Source organism: Phasianus colchicus, chromosome 1 (assembly GCF_987193195.1).
Source record: "Phasianus colchicus chromosome 1, bPhaCol1.hap1.1, whole genome shotgun sequence".
Lineage (NCBI taxonomy): Eukaryota > Metazoa > Chordata > Aves > Galliformes > Phasianidae > Phasianus > Phasianus colchicus.
Genome location: NC_143436.1, coordinates 141,557,845 through 141,568,162, shown reverse-complemented (window position 1 = coordinate 141,568,162; position 10,318 = coordinate 141,557,845). Strand labels below are relative to the sequence as shown.

The 10,318-nt window shown below is 42.5% G+C and overlaps 1 protein-coding gene across 1 annotated transcript in view; it reads right to left on the bottom strand.

Annotated features, from left to right (window-relative positions):
• The window catches only part of NALF1 (NALCN channel auxiliary factor 1), a 455,149-nt gene extending 445,161 nt beyond the window's left edge, over positions 1-9,988 (bottom strand). Inside the window, exon 1 of the mRNA XM_090129017.1 lies at positions 8,058-9,988. Within this exon, the coding sequence (XP_089985143.1) occupies positions 8,058-8,858 (801 nt within the window). The 5' untranslated portion in view covers positions 8,859-9,988. The remainder of the gene's footprint in view (positions 1-8,057) is intronic.
• Positions 9,989-10,318: the final 330 nt, after the last annotated feature.

The following is a 10,318-nucleotide window of genomic DNA, read 5'->3' as shown; positions in this document are numbered from 1 at the left end:
TCACTAAAATGCCAGTCGTATCCAAAAAAAAAAAAAAAAAAATTAAGACTTGTTGTTTCTATTTGTAAACTCACCCTAATTTCACTGAAATCAACTAAAATATTCACAAAGGCATCCAAATTTTTCCAGCAAAATTTCTGAAGACCCAGACCCATGCATACTGTTTGTTGGTAACTTCAGATAATTGTTTCTACTGTTTTTAACCAGGAAGATTTCTTCTAACGATGCAATCTCTGAATGATTTCTCAACATCAATTTATACAAAAGGTGAATGCTCCCATCAGAATCTCCAAGGAATGTCAAAGGACCATGAAATTCTTATAAAACTGCTGCATTTTACATATAATAATATTTATCTTCACCACTCCTCTCAGCATTTGGTTGCATTCAACCAGTTCTTCAACAGGTTCTCTTGTAAAGGCTTCAGGACATTGTTATTTCTAACACAGCTTTCAAGAGATGTCCATCAGTTTGGATGATAGACAACAGATGAAGGACTGGAGAATATTAAGCGCTGACCAACTTCACTTCAATCATGTTTACATCATGCCATGCTCTCTTTACCATTATGTACCGAGAGTTCACTGGATATAGCTCTTCAGTGCCTATATTCTAAAGGAACATTTTATGCCTTTCATATATCTGTCCTGTTTACAAACAAGACTGGATCAAAAAATATAACAATAAAAATAAATCTGTTCTTTTCTCTTTCTAACATATTTTCAATTCAATAAAATCTCTCTTCAAACCAGCATATCTCAAATGCCTAATACTAAATTTGTATTCCTTTGATTGACGCTTTAAGTGAAGTTTACCAAACTGTCACATACTCTCACTTAGTGATATTTGCTTTACAGTTCTGACAAGAAAAGTGTACAGTGAAAAGTACAGTGAAAAGTACAGTATGGTTATTTTAGTAAACTGGCACAAAACTCTAAGAACATATGCCTCTTGATTTAGGCAGATTAGATAGGGTTGGGAGTTCCATCTGATTTCATTTAAGGAAAGAAAATGAAACCTGGTGTAGTGTATAGGAATTCTTGTACACTTAGACATACAGACACCTCAAAATACTTTACTTGTAAAGAGAAAAGAGAGAATAAGGGAAATCTGTTGAAAATTTATTTGCAAAAGTTGCTATTAAGAAGATGACCTAAAATTGTTGTGGTATGGTTTTTAAACTGGAAAAGTTTAAGTAGAAGGTGTTTGCCTTCTCTCTCCTAAAGAAGTGATAAAATTGTAGTTATACGAGGCCCTTTCCTATCCTCATCACTAAGAAGCAGATTGCATAGCTCACACATACTTCAGTGGCAGATTATAGTTATCAGAGAAGCGAAAGAGGGAGATTTCAATAGGTTGATATGGGGCAGCACAAGTAAAAGGATTTTATAGACTTTCTCACAGTTACATTTTTGTATATGAACACAATCTCATCCAAAAATTATTTTTTTAATGCCAAAATCATTTTGTTAGGATTCACCTAATATGACTGTAGAACTCCATACTGAAGGTATTTTGCATCTGAGATTAAGGGCACTTTAGAGACAATGAACAGATAAGAGGTACCAAGGCATTAGCTGATTTAGTTTAGGTATCTACTTTATTGCAAACTGACTCAGACTTTAGAATTATCTATGTAACTCCACTGACTACAAAGAAATTCTGAATTTTTCTATCTGATGTAGATATCCATGCTGTGAATGTCAGTTTGGTCAGATTAATTCCTTAACTTTTGTATATTTTGGAGTAATGTGTTTCAACAAGCAATATTTGCGAATTTGGCTTCTAAGTTACTTTCTCCTTTTCAGGCAATTCATAGATCTAAATATATTATGGATTTTAGTGCAAGACTGAAGTGATAAATTACTAAGTATAGACCAAAAGATTTTTAGGCAGGATAAGTGATAGAACTGTAATTTGCATTTTGATTACTTTTCCTAGAACACATAGAAGCAAGACTGCCTCATGTGCTACAAAGTGCATGTGAACTCTACTACTAGTTGCAAAGAACTAGTGAACAAAATAAAATTGACGGCTGACCCATGACATCTCTAGCCATGTGACTCTGATACCCTGAAGTGTTAAGTGGTGGCTGTAGAATTATGATGGAATTCACTTCAACTACTCTGCACCAGTCATCCACGGGCTTTTTCACCTAAACCACAAATGAAGTAACCATTAACACTATGAATAGAATTAATATCTGCATGATTAAGTAAATAAAAATTCTGATGTGTTGAAGGTAGATGGGATCAACTCAGTTCTAAAAAGAACACTCTGGGAAATGTGCTCTTCTGGGAGTGGGGAGATCTAATCCTCATCCAGCAAACCATTTAAGCAACAAAATGACTATAAACGTGTATAGTCTCCAGTGCTGTTGATCCAGCTCAAAAAGAAAAAAAAGAAAAAGAAAAGATGATAGAAATAGATTGCTGAGCTAGGATTTTAGGCCAAAATACAAAGTCTATTAGTATGTAGTAAGCATTACTCCTTATATTAACATACCAGTGCACTAATACAAGACCAGATTTATTACATTCATCCACATATTTATCTTAAAGTAGTTCTGAAAAATAATTTCAATTCTACTTTTTTAAATTCAACTGAACAAATAACATGCAAACATCAGTTTATATGATCACATTGACTTCAAAGCATTTCAAGCAAAACTTTTAAAAATACATGCATTTAGGTACCGTGTCTTTTTAATAAAGCATATTCTTCACTTTAAAAAGATCTCTACCATAAATGTTTAAATTAAATTATGTTAAATTCTGGACATTCTAAGAAAGTATCAGTTCAGTAATTAATGCCTATTATTTCCCAGCGATAGACACTGGTCTTCAGTGCAGATTCTGAAACTTGTAAGAGTTTCTTCTGGTTAGCTTAGGTATCACTCTTGCATAACATATAAATATTGTGTGATTAAGATGTGTAATTGAAATGTCTAACTTTCAGGCAGCTGCTGGTCTATGTGACCTTTTGTAACAGAAGGGTTCTTTTATCACTTGAGCTTTTGGTTTTGTATTTCTCATCTGCTCTCTTCTGCCAGTGTAACCAAGAATTTAAATCAAAATCTAATTAGACTACATATGCTGTTTAGGAAAAAGTTCTTGGAAAAGTCATGATTCATTATAAGCTTTGATATTTCCAGATAAATGAGAACAAATGTAATTTTAATTGTTTTAAATTACTTTCAATCATTCTTTTACTCAAATAAAAGGAACTGAATACAGCTCTTTGATTAAAAAAAAAAAAAAAGAAAGAAAGAAAGAAAGAAAGAAAGAAAGAAAGAAAGAAAAGAAAACCTGGTAATGAAAGAACCAGCTCTAGGTTCCCATCAACTGTACAGTTTATGTTTAATGATGAAACCCTTTATTGAAATGCATGATTTTCAACTAAGTAGTATTAAAACTCAACTATTTTCTAATATATTTCTGATACCATTATCATAAACTTCTAATCAAAACTTGTTAAATGACATTTAATTCCTGCAGGAAAAAAATAAATAAATAAATAAATAAAAATAAAAGCTCTCTGTGTACACATATTGACCATCTAGGATATTTGCTTTTTAGCAATGTTTAAATAAAAAAGTTAGTATATTTTTATATTTAGCCTTTTATATTCTAGTAGCAAACCTGAATGTATTTTAACTACGATGCACTTACCTGATTTACACTTTGCAACATTCTAACTGATTGTAACAGACACTAAGGCAGGCCACATTTTGAACTTTCAATGGATTAAAAAAAGATGTGTCAGTAAGAGAGAGCTTTTGTCCAAACACAATCAATATTAATAAATATATTTGGAGAAGAAAAAAAAAAAAAAGTGTTGGCCACAGATACTTTTCACAAACATGTAAGTTCTATTACTGAAAAAAAAAAGGGGGGGGGGGGGAAGAAAGAAAGAAAGAAAGAAAGAAAGAAAGAAAGAAAGAAAGAAAGAAAGAAAGAAAGAAAGAAAGAAAGAAAGAAAGAAAGAAAGAAAGAAAGAAAGAAAGAAAGAAAGAAAGAAAGAAAGAAAGAAAGAAAGAAAGAAAGAAAGAAAGAAAGAAAGAAAGAAAGAAAGAAAAACTTCACATGAGTATGGCCTACTTAGTTATTTGACCCAGTTGTTAATAAGAAATAGACAGAATTTTATTTCAGAAAGCCATTTTCTACTGTTTTAAGAATAAGAACTTGAGTATTTCCCCTGATAGATAGCTGACAAGTCATTATGAGGAACCTTGTCTTCTATCGTCAATCCAATATAGTCCTTTATTAATTGTTTGAATGCAGTCTTGTGTCATGCTGCATGTAAAAATGGTATTCTGGAAACTTGCATCAGGACAATAGAGATTGTCAATAACAATTTCTGTAAGCATAAGCATTGGTTTTAAATGCACAAAAGTAAAATTTTATAAATTTGAAAAATAAATAAAGCAAGAATACAGGCATAGGTTCAGATTCTCCATTACTTCATAACTTTCATGACTCAATAACTCTACAGCAATTTATTTATGTCACCTGCTTCAATACGTAATGCATTCATACAGGCATCCTACTTATATTTACTGTTTTGTCATTATTGATATGTGATTATCAGAACAAGAAAACACGTATGTAAAGACATCAGACTTCAATAATATTTTTGCAGAGTAAGTGGAAGATGGATTTGCAGAGGCACGAGGCTAACATACAAAATTTCTAAATAATGTACAGCGTCTATTGACAATCCTAATTATATAAGTTGCATATGTATATTCATTGTTACAATGAATATACTATCAATAATAACAGCTTTCAAAATATTCTCAAATTCCAAATTCTCAGCATTTTCTGTCATTTTTTTTTTTAAGATAATGCACCCCAATGAGAAGTTTAATAAGATGACCTTGACTACAAAAGGCACGTTTTAAAAAGAATATATATGAAACAAAACAAAAAAATCATTATCATGTAAGATAGCTGAATATGAACCGATAACCTAAACAACTCCTGACTGAAAATAACTTTCTGCAATACAAAACACTTGATTTAAAATCCTCTTCAGGAGGCATGTAGTGGAACACAGAGTATTTGAAAAGTTTTTTCTTATGGTTTCAGATAAAGGAATAACAATACAGAGCTGAAGTTTTAGAAATGTACATAAAAGTTATTTTTATGCGAACTGTTTTCTATAACCAAAATTATGTAATTATGAAAGACATAACTTGCCGATCTAATTACTTTGAGAATTGACATTGATGAAGGTGAGGGAGATGGGGAAGGGGTAGGTAATATTTGATTAAAAGTTTCAGGTTGACTGATATCCGGTGTAAATTTTATTTATCTTGTCATCAGGTATAACTAGTCACCTAGATGAAAAGCTCTCTTCTTCTGTGAATGAAGCAGCTCTCCTACAATAGTAATGATCTCTTAAATATAAATATGTTATTAAATAAGCTTTTTATTTTACTAAGCCAGTGCATATATATATGATAACAGAGTAAAGTCAGTATTCTTAGATTTTTGTTTAATAGAAGATAAAAAGCAGCTCACCACATAAAACAATCAAATAATGTGTACCTCAAGTGCGTAGTTAGATGTCAAGCTATTTACTACACATAAATGCTGATTCCTATGCTAGAAAGTATCTAGGTCTCCAGTGCTCTAAAAATTAATATTTACGTACAGAAAAAGAAAAGAGAAAAAGAAAGAAAGAAAGAAAGAAAGAAAGAAAGAAAGAAAGAAAGAAAGAAAGAAAGAAAGAAAGAAAGAAAGAATGCTGTGATTGAATGTATTAGGTATAATATGTATAGAACACCAGTAAGTCCAGAGCAACATTGCAATGATCATTTTATTTCACCAGTCACCACAAGTTTCTATCGTCACCTGCACACACTTCAGAGCAGATCACGTACAAGCACATCAAAGCACGTGGCTAGCAGAGCACTGGACCCGCTAAACACTCCGCTTCATCAGCGACCAGAGTGAACCAAAAAGGGATCTGCAGCACCAACTCGGGGCGCACGTGGTACAGAGCGGCTCCCCGCAGCCCGGCTCGGCTCCGACAGCCTCCAGCTGCGGGCGCTGTCCTGCAGCACCACGGACAGAGGCCTTCCCGCTCCCGGCGCGCGCCACGCAAGTCTACAAAACACGAAGTTGCACCCTTTTCTCATTGCTATTATTAATAACATTATTTTCCGTCCGGAATATCTCGTTTTTTAACGCAGATTAGTTGGCCAGATTCTCAGGACACAATTCCATCAACTGACAAGTCTAGCATTCAGAACTGAAGGTCTGTCATTGGCATTACGTTTATCTAGTTTGCTTGTATATCTCATGTAAGCATTTTATTTCGACAGCTACTTGACCATCCTTAGAAAAGCATTTCTCTTCATTCAGTCTCCAAGATGGAATTAATATTTGTATATTTGTTACTGCGTGCACATTCAGTATCTTCTATATCGCGATATATTGCAGATCAAAAACACAATTTGTGGTAAAGTTCAGCCTGATTAGATAGCAATATGAAAGAAAATAACTTCTAGCCTGAAGATTCATTTGGCAGCCGAGAGCAGTAGGTCAATTTCTAGGTTAAGGAGTTACTGAAATGGCAAAGATGTCCTCACAGCAGTAGACATCTATTTATATTTGACACGCTTTTTATTTATCCAGTTTATTCTTTTTTACTTAAATGATTCACTCTGGAAATATATTTACACCACCTGAATACATAAAACATACATGACACCAGAAACAGTGGAGTCAAAATTACTAATGAAACTACTTCACTTTTGTCAGCTTAAATGGGGGGGGGTAACTTTCTCGCTGAAAGAGATAACAGGATATTTCAGCTTCTGGAGTGGCTGAGGATTCATTTTTCAGGCAAATATATGTGTAAAGTACACTACATGAAGAGGGAGTAGGATGCTTTGGGGATGTGCTGTCACCATTAAGTGATTTCAGAAGGCCCTGCTGAAATTACGGAGCACTGATCCATTGCTAGGCCTTCTGCTCAGCACAGGGATTTGTACGCACTGTTGTGCTCCACTGCTAAAGCAGGATTGTTTCAGATTGGTTAATGTAGTGCTACAGTAGTTGAGTTAATCCAGTACAGGGTAGAAACCATTCACCTGGCCTGGCACTCAATAAATATCTGAACAGGGAAAACAGTATGCAGATAATTATTTAAAGTGCAAAAGATGACACTTTTTTCTCATCTTCTCCGGTCTTGAGAGTTAGGCCAACTAATCTTGTGCAAAAGTACAGAGAAGACAACTCCAAAGAACCAAAGTGGAACCCTGCCTTCCAGCAGAGGAAACCAAAGACCTCTTTGGACATCTGAATGCTCACTTCTGGCCCCAAAGCCAACGACCAAGTCCTAAAGAGATGCCATCACCAGACAAGGGCCACCATCACTTCCCAGCCAAGGATCACAACACTCCCCGCACACAGCCACCTCCTTCTCGAGCCCTTCCCTCTCCACAGATGTAGCCGAACACCTGGAGGCAGAGATCCCGTCCCCCCGCTCCACCGCCCGCGGGGCCAAACGCAGACAGGAACCGACCCGCAGCCCCCAACCGCAGCCAGAGGCCGGTCCACCCGTCCTTCGGGCAAAACTCAGAGCCCGAGGAAAACGCAGAGCCCGGCCACCCTGCGCCCCTCACCGACCCCGGCTGCCGTCTCGGGCCCCGCTCATTGGCATGCAGACCCCGTCGCTGCCTGCCGCCAAGCCGCATCCCAGCCCGCTGCGAGCCGGCAGCCGAGACGGAGCCAATCGCATATTCATGAGGAGGGGGAAATCCAGCTCTGCACTCCCAGAGGACCAAGAATCACTCTTATTTTTTTAACATTCCCCCTCTGCTTGCCTCCCTTAGAGCAGCGCTCACCCGGGGGCCCTGCGCAGCGGCCCCAGCTGCTCCCACCCGCGGACAGCGGCCGCCGACGCCAGGCGCACCCCGAGCATCCCCAAAGCGGAGCGCCCGCACAGCACAGCGCAACGCGCAGAGGGACGGCGCGGCACGCGCAGACGGAAGGCACCCCGGCAGCCCGCCGCCGAGGGACAGGAAACACAGCAGGGTCTCCTACCTTACAATCCTCAGGACACGATTTCACCGAGTACTCATCCGACTGTAAATACTTCTGGAGCATAACCTCAAACTCTTCGTATTTCTCCTGAGCGTGCTGGTCGTAGCGCTGGTAAGCCTGGACGCACTGGCTGCAGGAGCCTCCCCCCCTCAGCACCACATCCAGACTGCAGTTCAAAGTGTCCGGATTGGACAACCCGGCGAACAACTCCCAAAGTGTGTAGGAATTACAAAAGGAAAGGTAAAAATCCATCAGTTCCCAGCCGGGCGCCGGGCTCTGCCCCGCGCCCCGCGGCAGTCCCGGGTCTCCCCGCCGCCGGCACACCTCCTCGGCGTCCCCCACGCTGAAGCAGCGTCCGGACGAGCGGCCCGGCGGGGGGCACGTCTCCGGGGGCGCGGCGGTGGAGTTCCCCAGGAAGGCAGCCTCGCCGTGCCGGGGCTCGCTGCCTCCGCCGCCGCCGCCGCTGCCGGGGGAGGGAGGGAGGGAGGGCTCGGGGGGGGTGAGGAGCCGGGGCGCGGGGGGCGACGGTTCCCCCATGCCCGGCGGCAGCTCCGGCTCCGCGGGCTCCGGCTTGTCGGGCGGCGGCTGTTCCTTCTCTCCGGTGCCCGTGAATTTGGCCTCGGCGCAGAACCACAAGTGATCAGAGAGCAGGACCGTGAAAAACAAGAGCGATGCCAGGGACAGTCGCCATTTCTGAGCCCTCTCTGAATCCGCGAAGGGTTTCTCGTTCTCCCGGGATGCGAACCAGATTTTTAAGCCGTCGTCATACTGCCGACTGCACATCCAAGCACCCCTGGTCATATTTTGGGAACGCACAGCCCTGGCCGACTCCACCGTGAGGGCTCCTTTGCCGGTGTCACCACAATATGCATTGACTTAAAAGATTGGGGGGATTTTCTTGCCTGTCTTCCTTTGCTCGCTCGCTCGCTCGCTCCCTGTTCCACTCTCCCCCTCTCTCTCTTTCTCCCTCTTCTTTCTTCTTCTTTCTCTTCCTCTGAGATAGCGTCGGGGTTGGCCGGTGGCTCAGCCTTGGTCTCGCCACACGAAGCAGCCCCAGTCCATCCACCGCGGAGTGCCGCGGAGAAAGCGAGAGCGGTAACGCAGAGAGAGGAGGAGGGAGAGGAGATGGTGGTGGTAGTGGTAGTTGGTGGCGGCGGGGCTGAGCGACTGGTCCTTTCCCCTCTCACCCAGGCATGGTCAGAGCGCAGCTCTCCATCTCCCTCCCGAGAAATGCCCGCTGCCCCCGGACAGCCGCATGCCGCGTCCCCCGCTGCCGACGGACGGCTCCGGGAGGGCTCCTCGTCTCCTCTTCCTCCCCGCCGCCGCCGCGGCTCCTCTTCTTCAGCCCCGAGCCGCGGCACAGATGCTGCACCGCTGTCTCCGTCCCTGCTTTCTCCTCTCCCCCCTCCGCTTTAACTGGAGAGACGCTGCTGCAGGGCTCCCGGAGCGCTGCCGAGGATGCTGAAGAGGAGGAGGAGGAAGAGGAAGAGGAGGAGGAGGCTGCCGGGGCCGCCGCCGCCGCCGCTGGTGACAATGAGCTGCGGCTGCCGCCGCTGCTGCCTCCGGGCGCGGTGTCCCCGGGCGCACGGGGCGGAACTGCCTGGCTGGGGGCCCCCGATGGCCACAGGCATCTTGGGCCCTTGGGCTAAGTTGCCGCCATCTTCGTCCTGGAGAAACACTTTTTTGGGGGGAGCTCTGCCTTTTGCGTCATCTCCTCCCGCGCCGAGATCTCTCTATCCTGGCGCATTGGCAGCAACAGCAAGTCTGCCTCCTCCTGCCTGAGGAGGAGGAGGAGGAGGAGGTGGGAGAGGCACTGGGGACCACATGGCCCCTCCAAAGGGCCTCCTCAGTGTAACTCCTTCCACTCGCCTCCTTGCTTCCCCTTGCTGAAGGCACTGCTCAGATCCATGCTCCAGCCCTCTCTCCTCTGCAGGGTCTCCTTCCCCTGTGTCCCCTGATGCCATGTCCGTTCAGGATGACGGCTGCTGTCGTGTCTGTCCTGGTCCTAGCAAATCACAAATGGCACATGAAACCCCAGGGGCTGAATCCCAGCAGGTTTTGGCCCCACAGTAAAATGCCTGAAAATAGCTTCCTTGCCTTCCTGTTGATAATCAGGGAAATGCCCATAAACCCCAAGCTGATCCCACATGAGAAGTTTTGCAGAACCCTGGTCCGGCATGCTTGAGCTGAGTAAGTGCTGCCAGTCTTTGTGTTTCACCTTCTGGATGTCACTGCCTGGAGAGAGAGACAGAGAACATGGT